Below are 17,329 nucleotides of genomic sequence, written 5' to 3'. Positions count from 1 at the left end.
TTCACCTTATGATATCCAGTGGAACAACCACTTTACAATAGTGCATCTAAATCTTTTTTTTTTTTGGGGGGGGGGGGGGGGGGGGGGGTTAGAAGGATTACTTTATCCTATCCCAGGTATTCCTTAAAGAGGTGGGGTTTCAGGTGTCTCCGGAAGGTGGTGATTGACTCCGCTGTCCTGGCGTCGTGAGGGAGCTTGTTCCACCATTGGGGTGCCAGAGCAGCGAACAGTTTTGACTGGGCTGAGCGGGAACTGTGCTTCCGCAGAGGTAGGGGGGCGAGCAGGCCAGAGGTGGATGAATGCATTTTCTTTCTTAAGGCCCCCATTTTTAGCCAAATAATGACACATTTGAACAACCCCCCCCCCCCCCCCCCAAAAACGATTTAGACAGGCCCACTGGAGTAAAAATGGACCAGCCCATCTGGCATTTGCCTGAACGGTCCTGTGGCCAGTCCACCCCTGTTAGACTCTGGCCAGACTCAGGCCGCTCTGCATGCTGGGAGAAGAGAGGAAGAATGAATCGATGGCTTGTCTCTCCTCTCCAACTATCCTGACACAACAATGGCAGGTTATATAATTAATGATTACTGTGTGAAAAGGGTGGAAGACAGAAAGAAATGGGTCAGGCTAAATTAATTCTTGACTCTACACACACACACACGCGCACGCACACACACACACACACACGCACGCACACACGCACGCACACGCGCGCACACACACACGCACGCACGCACGCGCGCACGCGCACACGCACACACAAACACACACACACACGTCAGTCAGTACAATGTACAGGTATTTATTTACATAAAAATACAGTATAAGGATGTAACAATTGTCAGAGCTGTCGTAGGAAGAAGAGGACCAAGGTGCAGCGTGTGTGTCGTTCCACATTTTATTTAATCTGTGAAACTATGCTGTACATAAATAAACTGAATACACAAATCAACAAACCGTGACGCAGAGGAGAAACAAACACTACTCAAAAATAATCACCCACAAAACCCAGGAAGAAAAACCCCTACTTCACTATGATCTCCAATTAGAGACAACGAGGACCAGCTGCCTCTAATTGGAGATCACCCTCAAACAAACCAACATAGAAATACCCAAACTAGAACCTAACAACATAGACATAGAAAACATAGAATAAACCCCCCCCTGTCACGCCCTGACCTCCTCTACCATAGAAAATAACAGCTTTCTATGGTCAGGACGTGACAACAATGTGAAAAAGACATTCTGTGCAAAGTGTCCATGGTTAGAGACGGGTACAGAAACTGAAAATGACTGCTATTTAAGTGTTCTGAAAAATATTGAAAAAAAAAATAGCCATACTAGAATGAGATAATGTAGCTGGACACTGTCATAACGCTGTCATAACGCTGTCATAACGCTGCCATAACGCTGTCATAAAGCTGTCATAACGCTGCCATAACGCTGTCATAACGCTGTCATAACGCTGCCATAACGCTGCCATAACGCTGTCATAACGCTGCCATAACGCTGTCATAACGCTGCCATAACGCTGTCAGGTAAACGCTGTCATAACGCTGCCATAATGCTGTCATAACGCTGTCATAACGCTGCCATTGCTGCCCATTTCTGGAGCCGTTTAAAACACAACATACATTTCTATACATATTATAAAAATTCCCCAAAAATTCCCATAATTCCCAAAATTCCAAGTCCATTATTGAATTTCCAGAATCAGCCAGCCATCCAGAGGGTGAAGGGGATGAGAAGGGTGGGTATGGCGGTGTAGGAGGACATTCCCAGATAGGCGACAGACAGAATTCCCAGGAACGCCGTCAGCGGAACGCTCCTGTGATCCCGGATGACAGATTTCAGCCAATTACAGAACTAAAACCAAAACCAAAAAGAGGCAAGACAAGGACTTTAGTTCCATGGTTCATAATTAAGCAATAAGGCACCTCAGGGGGTTTGTGGTGTATGGCCAATATAACACGGCTAAGGGTTTGTTCTTAAGCACGACGCAACGCGGAGTGCCTGGATACAGCCCTTAGCCGTGGTATATTGGCCATACACCACAAACCCCCCCCCAGAGGTGCCTTATTGCTATTATAAACTGGTTACCAAGGTAATTAGAGCAGTAAAAATAAATGTTTCGTCATACCCGTGGTATACGGTCTGATATTAACATGGCTGTCAGCCAATCAGCATTCAGGGCTCGAACCACACAGTTTATAATACAGTGATAGAGAGGGGAAGATGAGGAATTTAGGACACCTCATGGTTTATATTATAGTGAGAGATGAGGACACCTCATGGTTTATATTATAGTGAGAGATGAGGACACCTCATGGTTTATATTATAGTGAGAGATGAGGACACCTCATGGTTTATATTATAGTGAGAGATGAGGACACCTCATGGTTTATATTATAGTGAGAGATGAGGACACCTCATGGTTTATATTATAGTGAGAGATGAGGACACCTCATGGTTTATATTATAGTGAGAGATGAGGACACCTCATGGTTTATATTATAGTGAGAGATGAGGACACCTCATGGTTTATATTATAGTGAGAGATGAGGACACCTCATGGTTTATATTATAGTGAGAGATGAGGACACCTCATGGTTTATATTATAGTGAGAGATGAGGACACCTCATGGTTTATATTATAGTGAGAGATGAGGACACCTCATGGTTTATATTATAGTGAGAGATGAGGACACCTCATGGTTTATATTATAGTGAGAGATGAGGACACCTCATGGTTTATATTATAGTGAGAGATGAGGACACCTCATGGTTTATATTATAGTGAGAGATGAGGACACCTCATGGTTTATATTATAGTGAGAGATGAGGACACCTCATGGTTTATATTATAGTGAGAGATGAGGACACCTCATGGTTTATATTATAGTGAGAGATGAGGACACCTCATGGTTTATATTATAGTGAGAGATGAGGACACCTCATGGTTTATATTATAGTGAGAGATGAGGACACCTCATGGTTTATATTATAGTGAGAGATGAGGACACCTCATGGTTTATATTATAGTGAGAGATGAGGACACCTCATGGTTTATATTATAGTGAGAGATGAGGACACCTCATGGTTTATATTATAGTGAGAGATGAGGACACCTCATGGTTTATATTATAGTGAGAGATGAGGACACCTCATGGTTTATATTATAGTGAGAGATGAGGACACCTCATGGTTTATATTATAGTGAGAGATGAGGACACCTCATGGTTTATATTATAGTGAGAGATGAGGACACCTCATGGTTTATATTATAGTGAGAGATGAGGACACCTCATGGTTTATATTATAGTGAGAGATGAGGACACCTCATGGTTTATATTATAGTGAGAGATGAGGACACCTCATGGTTTATATTATAGTGAGAGATGAGGACACCTCATGGTTTATATTATAGTGAGAGATGAGGACACCTCATGGTTTATATTATAGTGAGAGATGAGGACACCTCATGGTTTATATTATAGTGAGAGATGAGGACACCTCATGGTTTATATTATAGTGATAGAGAGAGGAACATTTAGAGGGTGTGTGTGTGTGTGGGAGCAGGGCTTGAACCATTTACAGGATACAATTTACACTACCTCCTGTGCCATAAAGCTGCAGACCCCTAGGTAGAACACGGTGGCCGGCCCGGCTTACAGGGAGGAGAATATCATCAGTGTTGTGTCCTGTAGTAGACTAGGGCTCCCGAGTGGCGCAGCGGTCTAAGGCACTGACTCTCAGTGGTAGAGGCATCACTACAGTCCCTGGTTCAATTCTAGGCTGTATCAAAACCGTCCGTGATTGGGAGTCTCATTGGGTGGCTCACAATTGGCCCAGCGTCGTTAGGGTTTGGCTGGGGGTAGGCTGTCATTGTAAATAAGAATTTGTTCTTAACTAGTTAAATAAAAATGAAGACTCTCTTTTGTACATTGGGTCACTATCGGTTAAAGTACTGTTTTTTAAAACTTTTGGTCCTGTGGCGAGATAAAACATCACTTTAGGACAAAAACACATTTCTGTGGTCATGAGGACATCTACAAGTATGTCTTAGTCTCTCACTGGTTGTGAAGTAATTAATTGCTACAGTCTGTTATTCTGTCTCTGATTCTGCTTTGCGGTAGCTGGTCTGTAGACGTTACACTCAAATATTTGATGTCTAAAGTCATTGAATAAATTTCCATCCAATCCAAACCATTCGGGGTCAATTTGGGGGGCCGTTCATGGTTAGTCTATGAAGGTGGAGAAAACCTTAGCTCGCTCCCGGCCACGCAGCTGCCAGGCCTCAACTCTGAAATCAACTGTGCAAATACTGCCGTGATTTGGTGTGTTGAAACGGATTCAATGGGTCCGTTGTTCTCTCTCTCTTTATCCTTCTCTCTCTATCCTTCTCTCTCTCTCTCTCTCTCTGTCTCTCTATCCTTCTCTCTCTCTCTCTGTCTCTCTCTCTCCCCCTCTCTCTCTCTCTGTCTATCTCTCTCTCTCTCTCCTCCCTCTCTCTCTATCCTTCTCTCTCTCTCTCTCTCTCTCTCTCTCTCTCTCTCTCTGTCTCTCTCTCTCTATCCTTCTCTCTCTCTATCCTTCTCTCTCTCTCTCTCTCTGTGTCTGTCTCTTTCTCTCACTCACTCTCTGTCTGTCTCTCTCTCTCTCCCCCTCTCTGTCTCTCTCTCTGTCTATCTCTCTCTCTCTCTGTCTCTCTTTCTTTCTCCCCCCCCCCCCCCCCCTCTCTCTCTCTCATTTTGTTGAGAAACTACCAACGAGACAGATTTCCCACTGACATTAAGCCAGTGAAGTCCCACTGGGGCACACGCTGGTTAAATCAATGTTGTTTCCACGTCCATTTCAATGTGAATGACGTTGAACCAACGTGGAATAGAGGTTGGCTAAATATCTTCAACTCCTTTCTGTTTCTATGAAATGTTGTGCTACATTTGTATCTTAGTTGATTTACTTTTTATTACTCTTTTATTCACTTGTTGTTGTCGACCTGCAAGTAAGCGTTTCATTGCCCTGCGTACCCCCCCCCCCCCCGTACATCATGTGTATATGAGGAATAAACAAAGTGAATGTCGGCCCCGTACATCATGTGTATATGAGGAATAAACAAAGTGAATGTCGGCCCCGTACATCATGTGTATATGAGGAATAAACAAAGTGAATGTCGGCCCCGTACATCATGTGTATATGAGGAATAAACAAAGTGAATGTCGGCCCCAGATGTGATTGTTCTCTTGCCTGCTCCATTGCTTATTGAATGGGCCCTGGTCTAAAGTAGTTTCACTACATTAGGAATAAGGTGTATTTTGGGATGTGTGTTAAGGTTAGTTAGAGATTTAATATTCAGCTCTTCTAACTTGCAAATGATTTGAGCTACATTTTTTTTTACCTTGATTTAAGTAGGCAAGTCGGTTAAGAACAAATTCTTATTTACAACGACAGGCTACCCCGGTCCGATTGTGCACCACTCTATGGGGAGTCCCAATCACAGCCAGATGTGATGTAGCCTGGATTTGAACCAGGTACTGCAGCAACACCTCTTCCCACCGAGACGCAGTGTCTTAGACCACTGTGCCACTCAGGGAGACCTACAGTCCTCGGGTTAGGCTCTTTATGAAGGAAAAAAATTTCTATAACTTTGCAGATATTTTGTTTTTTCGATTCCAACCTGAGTTTCATAATCACATGACAACAAAGACTCAAACTGGACAGTTTTGTCTCCATCTCTTCATTCAAACACTCAAACTGGACAGTTTTATCTCCATCTCTTCATTCAAACACTCAAAACATGGACACTCTTACTGACAGTTGTGGCTGCTTCACGTGATGTATTGTTGTCTCTACCTTCTTGCCCTTTTGTGCTGTTGTCTGTGCCCAATAATGTTTGTATCATGATTTTTGCTGCTACCATGTTGTGCTGTTGTTATGTTGTGTTGCTACCATGCTGTGTTGTCATGTTGTGTTGCTACCATGCTGTGTTGTTATGTTGTGTTGCTACCATGCTGTGTTGTCATGTTGTGTTGCTACCATGCTATGTTGTCATGTTGTGTTGCTACCATGCTGTGTTGTTATGTGGTGTTGCTACCATGCTGTGTTGTCGTGTGGTGTTTCTACCATGCTGTGTTGTCATGTTGTGTTGCTACCATGTTGTGTTGTCATGTTGTGTTGCTACCATGCTGTGTTGTCATGTTGTGTTGCTACCATGCTGTGTTGTCATGTTGTGTTGCTACCATGCTGTGTTGTCATGTGGTGTTGCTACCATGTTGTGTTGTCGTGTGGTGTTGCTGCCATGCTGTGTTGTCTTGTTGTGTTGCTACCATGCTGTGTTGTCATGTTGTGTTGCTACCATGCTGTGTTGTCATGTGGTGTTGCTACCATGCTGTGATTTCATGTATTGCTGCCATGCTGTGTTGTTATCTTAGGTCTCTCTTTATGTAGTGTTGTCTCTCTTGTCATGATGTGTTTTTAATGTGTGTTCTAAAAAAAGAAAAATGGAATTATTCCAGCCCCCGTCCCCACAGGAGGCCTTTTGGTATGTCATTGTAAATAAAAAGTTGTTCTTAACTGACTTGCCAAGTTAAATAAAGGTTAAATAAAATAATAAAATAAAAAGACTATGTAGGCAGCTTGGTCCACCACCAATGCAACTATTTAGGGACCGTCAACAAAGTGCATGATCATAATATTCATATTTAAATAGCTCTCCAACCATGTGACTTAGAAACCGCATTTCAGCTTTCCATTATTCCTTACATAGAGAGGCATGTTGCACACCTTTGGTTTTCTCATAAAAATGATTACATTTTTTTATAAATAAATATATACAGTACCAGTCAAAAGTTTGGACACACCTACTCATTCAAGGGTTATTCTTAAATGTTTTACTATTTTCTACATTGTAGAACAATAGTTAAGACATCAAAACTATGAAATAACACATATGGTATCACGTAGTAACCAAAAAAGTGTTAAACAAATCGAAATATATTTTATATTTGAGATTATTCAAAGTAGCCACCCTTTGCCTTGACGACAGCTTTACACATTCTTGTATTCTTTTGCCTTGTGGTCTCAGAGTCTTTCACGCGCCTTTTTGCAAACTCCAGGCATGCTGTCATGTGCCTTTTTCTCAGGAGTGGCTTCCATCTGGCCACTCTTCCATAAAGCCCAGATTGGTGAAGCGCAGTAGAGACTTCTGTCCTTCTGGCTGGTTCTTCCATCTGGGTTCTTTGTCACCTCCCCGACGAAGGTCCTTCATGTCCGGTTTCTCAGTTTGGTTAGACGGCCAGCTCTAGGCAGAGTCTGGGTAGTTCCATATTTTTTCAATTTCCCAATGATCGAGGCCACTGTGCTCTTGGAAACTTTCAACACTGTATAAATTGTTTTATAACCTTCCCCAGATATATACCTCATCACAACTATATCTCAGAGCTCTACGGACAATTCCTTGGACTTCATGGTATAGTTTCTGCCCTAACATGCACTGTCAACAGTGGGACCTTATATAGACAGGTATATTTATTTTAAAATCATGTCCAAACAATTGAATTGGCCACAAGTGGAGTGTCATAGCAAAAGGGTGTGAATAATTGTGTAAATGAGAAATTTCTCTATTTCATTTTCAATAAATTTGCAAAACAAGTTTTCACTTTGTCATTATGGGGTATTGTGTGTAGATATGTGAATTTTGTTTTAATCCATGTGTAATTCAGGCTGTAACAACAAAATGTGGAATAAGTCAAGGGGATGAAAACTTTCTGAAGACAGTGTAAGTGTAAAATGTACTGTGTTTTTTCATGAAGGCTTCTGTCTATAATAGTCCCCAAGTAATTGAAACTGCCGAACCTCTCTACCTGTTTTCAATTGAGGGTCAGCTGAGGTAACTCACGAGTACACTCGCAATGGCTGCCTGGTATTGCGAAGCAATAATTTCCATGGTATTTTGTAATGTTCTATCAACTGATGCTAGATTGCCATGGTAATGTAGAATGTTAATTCAAATGATGCTTACTGATGTGGCTCATGCAGTATAATGTATTCTTTGTAACGTCAGTTGGGCTGACTCAACAAATCACAGCACAGATTGAAGGGTACACTTCCTGCTTTTATTTTCTGGCATCGGTACATTCAAAATGGCTGCCAATCCACTCATTATGCCATCATTGACTTGAATGGAGAGAACCTTTCTATTCATTCTATTTCTATGGTCCCTACCCTGTGAACAATACAAAAGTTGGTTTCAGGTGCCTAGATCATGTGAAAAAAGGAGCTATTGAATTGTAAGTTATTTGTAATAAATAGATATCTTTTTAAAAACATGTTGAAATAATTTCATGAGAAAACCAAAAGGTGTGCAACATGTCTCCCTGTGTAAGGAATAATAGACAGCTGAAATTAGATTTGAATATTGTGATCGTGCACTTTGTTGCCTGTCCCACACGGTTTCCATGTAATTATGTACACATTGTTTTCCTTCATGAAGAACCTGAGGTAGCTATAGATAGATAGATAGATAGATAGATAGATAGATAGATAGATAGATAGATAGATAGATAGATAGATAGATAGATAGATAGATAGATAGATAGATAGATAGATAGATAGATAGATACTATAGATAGATAGATACTATAGATAGATAGATAGATAGATAGATAGATAGATAGATAGATAGATAGATAGATAGATAGATAGATAGATAGATAGATAGATAGATAGATAGATAGATAGATAGATAGATAGATAGATAGATAGATAGATAGATAGATAGATAGATAGATAGATAGATAGATAGATAGATAGATAGATAGATAGATAGATAGATACTATAGATAGATACTATAGATAGATAGATAGATAGATAGATACTATAGATATATACTATAGATAGATAGATAGATAGATAGATAGATAGATAGATAGATAGATAGATAGATAGATAGATAGATAGATAGATAGATAGATAGATAGATAGATAGATAGATAGATAGATACTATAGATAGATAGATACTATAGATAGATAGATAGATAGATAGATAGATAGATAGATAGATAGATAGATAGATAGATAGATAGATAGATAGATAGATAGATACTATAGATAGATAGATAGATAGATAGATAGATAGATAGATAGATAGATAGATAGATAGATAGATAGATAGATAGATAGATAGATAGATAGATAGATAGATAGATACTATAGATAGATACTATAGATAGATAGATAGATAGATAGATAGATAGATAGATAGATAGATAGATAGATAGATAGATAGATAGATAGATAGATAGATAGATACTATAGATACTATAGATAGATAGATAGATACTATAGATACTATAGATAGATAGATAGATAGATAGATAGATAGATAGATAGATAGATAGATAGATAGATAGATAGATAGATAGATAGATAGATAGATAGATAGATAGATAGATAGATAGATACTATAGATAGATACTATAGATAGATAGATAGATAGATACTATAGATAGATAGATAGATAGATAGATAGCTAGATAGATAGATAGATAGATACTATAGATAGATAGATAGATAGATAGATAGATAGATAGATAGATAGATAGATAGATAGATAGATAGATAGATAGATAGATAGATAGATAGATAGATAGATAGATAGCTAGTAGATAGATAGATACTATAGATAGATAGATACTATAGATAGATAGATAGATAGATAGATAGATAGATAGATAGATAGATAGATAGATAGATAGATAGATAGATAGATAGATAGATAGATAGATAGATAGATAGATAGATAGATAGATAGATGATAGATACTATAGATAGATAGATAGATAGATAGATAGATAGATAGATAGATAGATAGATAGATAGATACTATAGATAGATAGATAGATAGATAGATAGATAGATAGATAGATAGATAGATAGATAGATAGATAGATAGATAGATAGATAGATAGATAGATAGATAGATAGATAGATAGATAGATACTATAGATAGATAGATAGATACTATAGATAGATAGATAGATACTATAGATAGATAGATAGATACTATAGATAGATAGATAGATAGATACGATAGATAGATAGATAGATAGATAGATAGATAGATAGATAGATAGATAGATAGATAGATAGATAGATAGATAGATAGATAGATAGATAGATAGATAGATAGATAGATAGATAGATAGATAGATACTATAGATAGATACTATAGATAGATAGATAGATAGATAGATAGATAGATAGATAGATAGATAGATAGATAGATAGATAGATACTATAGATACTATAGATAGATAGATAGATACTATAGATACTATAGATAGATAGATAGATAGATAGATAGATAGATAGATAGATAGATAGATACTATAGATAGATACTATAGATAGATAGATAGATAGATAGATAGATAGATAGATAGATAGATAGATAGATAGATAGATAGATAGATAGATAGATAGATAGATAGATAGATAGATAGATAGATAGATAGATAGATAGATACTATAGATAGATAGATAGATAGATAGATACTATAGATAGATAGATAGATACTATAGATAGATAGATAGATAGATAGATAGATAGATAGATAGATAGATAGATAGATAGATAGATAGATAGATAGATAGATAGATAGATAGATAGATAGATAGATAGATAGATAGATACTATAGATAGATAGATACTATAGATAGATAGATACTATAGATAGATAGATACTAGTAGATAGATAGATAGATAGATAGATAGATAGATAGATAGATAGATAGATAGATAGATAGATAGCTAGATAGATAGATAGATAGATAGATAGATAGATAGATAGATAGATAGATAGATACTATAGATAGATAGATAGATAGATAGATAGATAGATAGATAGATAGATAGATAGATAGATAGATACTATAGATAGATAGATAGATACTATAGATAGATAGATAGATACTATAGATAGATAGATAGATACTATAGATAGATAGATAGATAGATACTATAGATAGATAGATAGATAGATACTATAGATAGATATCTCAGATCATTTGCCAGGGAATCCCGAGTGGCGCAGAGGTATGAAGGCACTGCATCTCAGTGCTAGAGGCGTCACTACAAACCCTGGTTCAATTCCAGACTGTATCACAACCAGCCGTGATTGGGAGTCCCGTAGGGCGGCGCACAATTGGCCCAGCATCGTCAGGGTTTGGCCGGGGTAGTTAGGTTAGGTTGTCATTGTAAATGACAATTTGATCTTAACTGACTTGCCTGGTTAAATAAAGGTAATTCTTGTTTTATTGAAGTTCGAATATCAAACCAATTTTACCAAGGTCCATACCTCAATTCACTCTTATAGTAGAGCCAACGGAACAGAATGCGCTAACGGGTTCTTGCCTATTTTAAATACTGTCATACATTGTCTTTCCATAGTTCTCTTCGTCTGGTCCTAATTTACATGTCGGTCTTTTTTTGGGGCAAGGAGGAGTTTGATCCTGTTTTGCCGCCCAGCTTACATGGCCAAATCATTCTCTGTGTGAAAAATGGCACCCTAATCACCTTGGGGCCCTACATTAGACCAGAGCAGGGCCCTACTTTAGACCAGAGCAGGGCCCTACATTAGACCAGAGCAGGGCCCTACATTAGATCAGAGCAGGGCACTACTTTAGACCAGAGCAGGGCACTACATTAGATCAGAGCAGGGCCCTAATTTAGACCAGAGCATGGCCCTAATTTAGACCAGAGCAGGGCACTACATTAGACCAGAGCAGGGCACTACTTTAGACCAGAGCAGGGCCCTACATTAGACCAGAGCAGGGCCCTACATTAGACCAGAGCAGGGCCCTACATTAGACCAGAGCACTACACAACATTAGACCAGAGCAGGGACAAATTTAGACCAGAGCAGGGCCCTAATTTAGACCAGAGCAGGGCCCTACTTTAGACCAGAGCAGGGCACTACATTAGACCAGAGCAGGGCACTACTTTAGACCAGAGCAGGGCCCTACTTTAGACCAGAGCAGGGCCCTACATTAGACCAGAGCAGGGACCTACTTTAGACCAGAGCAGGGCCCTACTTTAGACCAGAGCAGGGCCCTACATTAGACCAGAGCAGGGCTCTACATTAGACAAGAGCAGGGCACTACATTAGACCAGAGCAGGGCACTACATTAGACCAGAGCAGTGCACTACTTTAGACCAGAGCAGTGCACTACTTCAGACCAGAGCATGGCCCTAATTTAGACCAGAGCAATACACTACAATAGACCAGAGCAGGGTCCTACATTAGACCAGAGCAGGGCCCTACATTAGAACAGAGCAGGGACCTACATTCGACCAGAGCAGGGCCCTACATTAGACCAGAGCAGGGCCCTAATTTAGACCAGAGCAGGGCCCTAATTTAGACCAGAGCTGGGCCCTATATTAGACCAGATCAGGGCCCTACTTTAGACCAGATAAGGGCCCTACTTTAGACCAGAGCAGGGCCCGACTTTAGACCAGAGCAGGGCACTACATTAGACCAGAGCAGGGCCCTAATTTAGACCAGAGCAGGGCCCTAATTTAGACCAGAGCAGGGCCCTAATTTAGACCAGAGCATGGCCCTAATTTAGACCAGAGCAGGGCACTACATTAGACCAGAGCAGGGCACTACTTTAGACCAGAGCAGGGCCCTACATTAGACCAGAGCAGGGCCCTACATTAGACCAGAGCAGGGCCCTACATTAGACCAGAGCACTACACAACATTAGACCAGAGCAGGGACAAATTTAGACCAGAGCAGGGCCCTAATTTAGACCAGAGCAGGGCCCTACTTTAGACCAGAGCAGGGCACTACATTAGACCAGAGCAGGGCACTACTTTAGACCAGAGCAGGGCCCTACTTTAGACCAGAGCAGGGCCCTACATTAGACCAGAGCAGGGACCTACTTTAGACCAGAGCAGGGCCCTACTTTAGACCAGAGCAGGGCCCTACATTAGACCAGAGCAGGGCTCTACATTAGACAAGAGCAGGGCACTACATTAGACCAGAGCAGGGCACTACATTAGACCAGAGCAGTGCACTACTTTAGACCAGAGCAGTGCACTACTTCAGACCAGAGCATGGCCCTAATTTAGACCAGAGCAATACACTACAATAGACCAGAGCAGGGTCCTACATTAGACCAGAGCAGGGCCCTACATTAGAACAGAGCAGGGACCTACATTCGACCAGAGCAGGGCCCTACATTAGACCAGAGCAGGGCCCTAATTTAGACCAGAGCAGGGCCCTAATTTAGACCAGAGCTGGGCCCTATATTAGACCAGATCAGGGCCCTACTTTAGACCAGATAAGGGCCCTACTTTAGACCAGAGCAGGGCCCTACTTTAGACCAGAGCAGGGCCCTAATTTAGACCAGAGCAGGGCACTACTTTAGACCAGAGCAGTGCAATACTTTAGACCAGAGCATGGCCCTAATTTAGACCAGAGCAGGGCCCTAATTTAGACCAGAGCAGGGCCCTAATTTAGACCAGAGCAGGGCACTACATTAGACCAGAGCAGGGCCCTACATTAGACCAGAGCAGGGCCCTAATTTAGACCAGAGCAGGGCCCTAATTTAGACCAGAGCAGGGCCCTAATTTAGACCAGAGCAGGGCACTACATTAGACCAGAGCAGGGCACTACTTTAGACCAGAGCAGGGCCCTACATTAGACCAGAGCAGGGCCCTACATTAGACCAGAGCAGGGCCCTACATTAGACCAGAGCACTACACAACATTAGACCAGAGCAGGGACAAATTTAGACCAGAGCAGGGCACTACATTAGACCAGAGCAGGGCACTACTTTAGACCAGAGCAGGGCCCTAATTTAGACCAGAGCAGGGCACTACATTAGACCAGAGCAGGGCCCTACATTAGATCAGAGCAGGGCACTACTTTAGACCAGAGCAGGGCACTACATTAGACCAGAGCAGGGCACTACTTTAGACAAGAGCAGGGCCCTACTTTAGACCAGAGCAGGGCCCTACATTAGACCAGAGCAGGGCCCTACATTAGACCAGAGCAGGGCCCTACATTAGACCAGAGCAGGGCCCTACATTAGACCAGAGCAGGGCCCTACATTAGACCAGAGCAGGGCCCTACATTAGATCAGAGCAGGGCCCTACATTAGACCAGAGCAGGGCCCTACATTAGACCAGAGCAGGGCCCTACTTTAGACCAGAGCAGGGCCCTACATTAGACCAGAGCAGGGCCCTACATTAGACCAGAGCAGGGCACTAATTTAGACCAGAGCAGGGCCCTAATTTAGACCAGTGCAGGGCCCTATATTAGACCAGATCAGGGCCCTACTTTAGACCAGATCAGGGCCCTACTTTAGACCAGAGCTGGGCACTACATTAGACCAGAGCAGGGCACTGCCAGAGCAGGGCCCTACATTAGACCAGAGCAGGGCCCTACATTAGACCAGAGCAGGGCCCTACATTAGACCAGAGCAGGGCCCTACTTTAGACCAGAGCAGGGCCCTACATTAGACCAGAGCAGGGCCCTACATTAGACCAGAGCAGGGCACTAATTTAGACCAGAGCAGGGCCCTAATTTAGACCAGTGCAGGGCCCTATATTAGACCAGATCAGGGCCCTACTTTAGACCAGATCAGGGCCCTACTTTAGACCAGAGCTGGGCACTACATTAGACCAGAGCAGGGCACTGCCAGAGCAGGGCCCTACATTAGACCAGAGCAGGGCCCTACATTAGACCAGAGCAGGGCCCTACATTAGACCAGAGCAGGGCCCTACATTAGACCAGAGCAGGGCCCTACATTAGACCAGAGCAGGGCCCTACATTAGACCAGAGCAGGGCCCTACATTAGACCAGAGCAGGGCACTAATTTAGACCAGAGCAGGGCCCTAATTTAGACCAGTGCAGGGCCCTATATTAGACCAGATCAGGGCCCTACTTTAGACCAGATCAGGGCCCTACTTTAGACCAGAGCTGGGCACTACATTAGACCAGAGCAGGGCACTGCCAGAGCAGGGCCCTACATTAGACCAGAGCAGGGCCCTACATTAGACCAGAGCAGGGCCCTACATTAGACCAGAGCAGGGCCCTACATTAGACCAGAGCTGGGCCCTACATTAGACCAGAGCAGGGCCCTACATTAGACCAGAGCAGGGCCCAACTTCAGACCAGAGCAGGGCCCTACTTCAGACTCTGACCAAAATGTGTGCACCATAATAGCTCTGTCTACACTGTTAGAAAAAAAAGATCCAATCTAGAAACTTAAATGGTTATTTGGCATCTCCGTAGGATAACCCTTTGAAAAACCCCTTTTGGTTCTAGGTAGAACCTTTCGAGGATCCACGTAGAACCCTTTCCGAAGAGGTTTCTACAAAAGGGTTCTATCTGGAACCAAAAAGGGTGTTCCTGTGGGAACAGCCTGAAGAACCCTTTTGGAACACTTTTTTCCCCCCCAAAGAGTTTAGGTAATAGGGTGCCATTTGGGACGGATCATTGTCTGCACTATAAACCTATTGGTCCATATTGACGCATCATTTAGCATTGCTCACTGAGTAAAACAGGCTAATGGCCACTTTTAATGAACCTATTTGGCTTGAGATTAATCAAATTCTAAGTAAACTAACTTTTTGTTTTGTTTTAAATCAAGGCATATAGACCTATCACCTAAACCAGCAATTACTAGTTCACAGCATTCAATTCATCTATAAATTAATATTGTTAAGCGTCGCTCTGTGAAAACAACTCACCAGCGCGTAACAGTACACAGGACGCACACCAAATGGATAATCAACACTTTTGGGGATCTTTTAAATGTCCCGAAGGGCACACACTGGTTGTACCAGCGTTGTTTACACGTCATTTCAATGATGTTACGTTGAACTGACGTAGAATAGAAGTTGAATTGGAAGTCTGTGACCAGAACGGTGGGCCTATTTAGGAAAACTCCGTTATCATTTTGCAGCTAGCTGAACATTGGAATATATATATATAGCTTTCAGAGAGATAGCTTCTTCAATATGTCCGTGCGTAAAACAAAAAGAGAAGAAATAGCCCAGTGTAGGCCAATATCAATATGTTACCTTGTCGGTCTGAATGCTGATTGCAATGCCATACCGGCAATAAGTAACGAAATGTTCACAGTTATTCCAAAGCAAGCTGTACGGTGTCTTCCCAACCAGTTTCTCCGCTCTACTCGCGATCTCTTCGCCATCAAACGGTCGTTTCTGCACGGTAGTGTCCATAGCGTTCAGTAGAATTGACGCGCCGTACGCAAAGTCTTCAACAGTGTCCACCCGGATGCTGGCGCGCTTGGATAAAACTCCGAGAACTAAACGTTTGTTTGTTACCATCACCTGAATGAAACGCTTGTCCGATGTAAAAAGTGGCAAAATATCCGGAATCAGATGCGCCACCCGGTTGTCTCCTAAATAGATGCCGAAATGAGTGAATAAAGTCCGGTGCACTTCTAGCAAGTCTCCCCGTTGGTATATGGAGTCTGGGAGTACGGCGCCGGAGGAGGTATCCGGGACTCCCTCTCTACCTCCCTCTTTCTCGCAGTGATGTGTAACTCTCTTCTTCTCCCTCGCTCTGTCTGTGTCTGAAAACAACACATTGGGTCTGAAGACATTGAGGTGAGTGAGGAAGAACACTTTTTCCAAGAGTAATGTGAACGAATCCAACATTTTTATTGTAGGAGATTCCTTGTCCTTGTTTTTTCGGGAAGTTCTTCACGCTCCTCTATCATCATCTTCTTCAGGTCGCCGGTCACTTTCAACGAGGGGCCCTCAGTGACGTCGTGAGGGATTCGAGGAACCGATTGGCTGCAGTTTGAGAGCAGATTGGTCACGTACTAGGGTGTTCTGAGTGACACTTGTTTGGGCTGAAGGCTTGTTGACTTCTTACATATGTTCTCCGGCTACATACAGGCAGTGGACATGCAGTTAGTTAGCATACAACAAGATATTCTGTAATTAGTTACAGTTAGCATACAACAAGATATTCTGTAATTAGTTCCAGTTAGCATACAACAAGATATTCTGCCATTAGTTCCAGTTAGCATACCACAATATATTCTGTAATTAGTTCCAGTTAGCATACAACAAGATATTCTGTAATTAGTTACAGTTAGCATACAACAAGATATTCTGTAATTAGTTCCAGTTAGCATACAACAAGATATTCTGCCATTAGTTACAATTAGCATACCACAATATATTCTGCCATTAGTTAGTTAGCATACAACAAGATATTCTGTAATTAGTTAGTTAGCATACCACAAGATATTCTGTAATTAGTTACAGTTAGCATACAACAA

At 41.8% G+C, this 17,329-nt stretch overlaps 1 protein-coding gene across 1 annotated transcript; it reads right to left on the bottom strand.

The window, feature by feature from the left end:
- Positions 1–1,550: 1,550 nt before the first annotated feature.
- Positions 1,551–16,790, bottom strand: LOC106608437 (lecithin retinol acyltransferase b, tandem duplicate 1). Its single transcript, XM_045721434.2, has 2 exons — positions 16,095–16,790; positions 1,551–1,866 (listed from the first exon to the last, which is right to left on the bottom strand). The coding sequence occupies exons 1-2, from the start codon at positions 16,695–16,697 to the stop codon at positions 1,714–1,716; spliced, it is 756 nt and encodes a 251-aa protein (XP_045577390.1). The 5' UTR covers positions 16,698–16,790; the 3' UTR covers positions 1,551–1,713.
- Positions 16,791–17,329: the final 539 nt, after the last annotated feature.

This window comes from Salmo salar, chromosome 07 (assembly GCF_965601325.2).
Source record: "Salmo salar chromosome 07, fSalSal1, whole genome shotgun sequence".
Classification (NCBI taxonomy): domain Eukaryota; kingdom Metazoa; phylum Chordata; class Actinopteri; order Salmoniformes; family Salmonidae; genus Salmo; species Salmo salar.
The sequence above is the reverse complement of the archived record's forward strand: the minus strand, read 5'-3'. Positions and strand labels throughout refer to the sequence as shown.

Bases quoted from the DNA above. Each gene is read 5' to 3' on its own strand.
- LOC106608437 (XM_045721434.2), bottom strand. From the start codon at position 16,697: ATGTTGGATTCGTTCACATTACTCTTGGAAAAAGTGTTCTTCCTCACT. The intron at 1,867-16,094 runs GTAACATATTGA...TTTTGGTTTTAG, and splicing joins TCAGCATTCAGACCGACAAG to TTCTGTAATTGGCTGAAATC.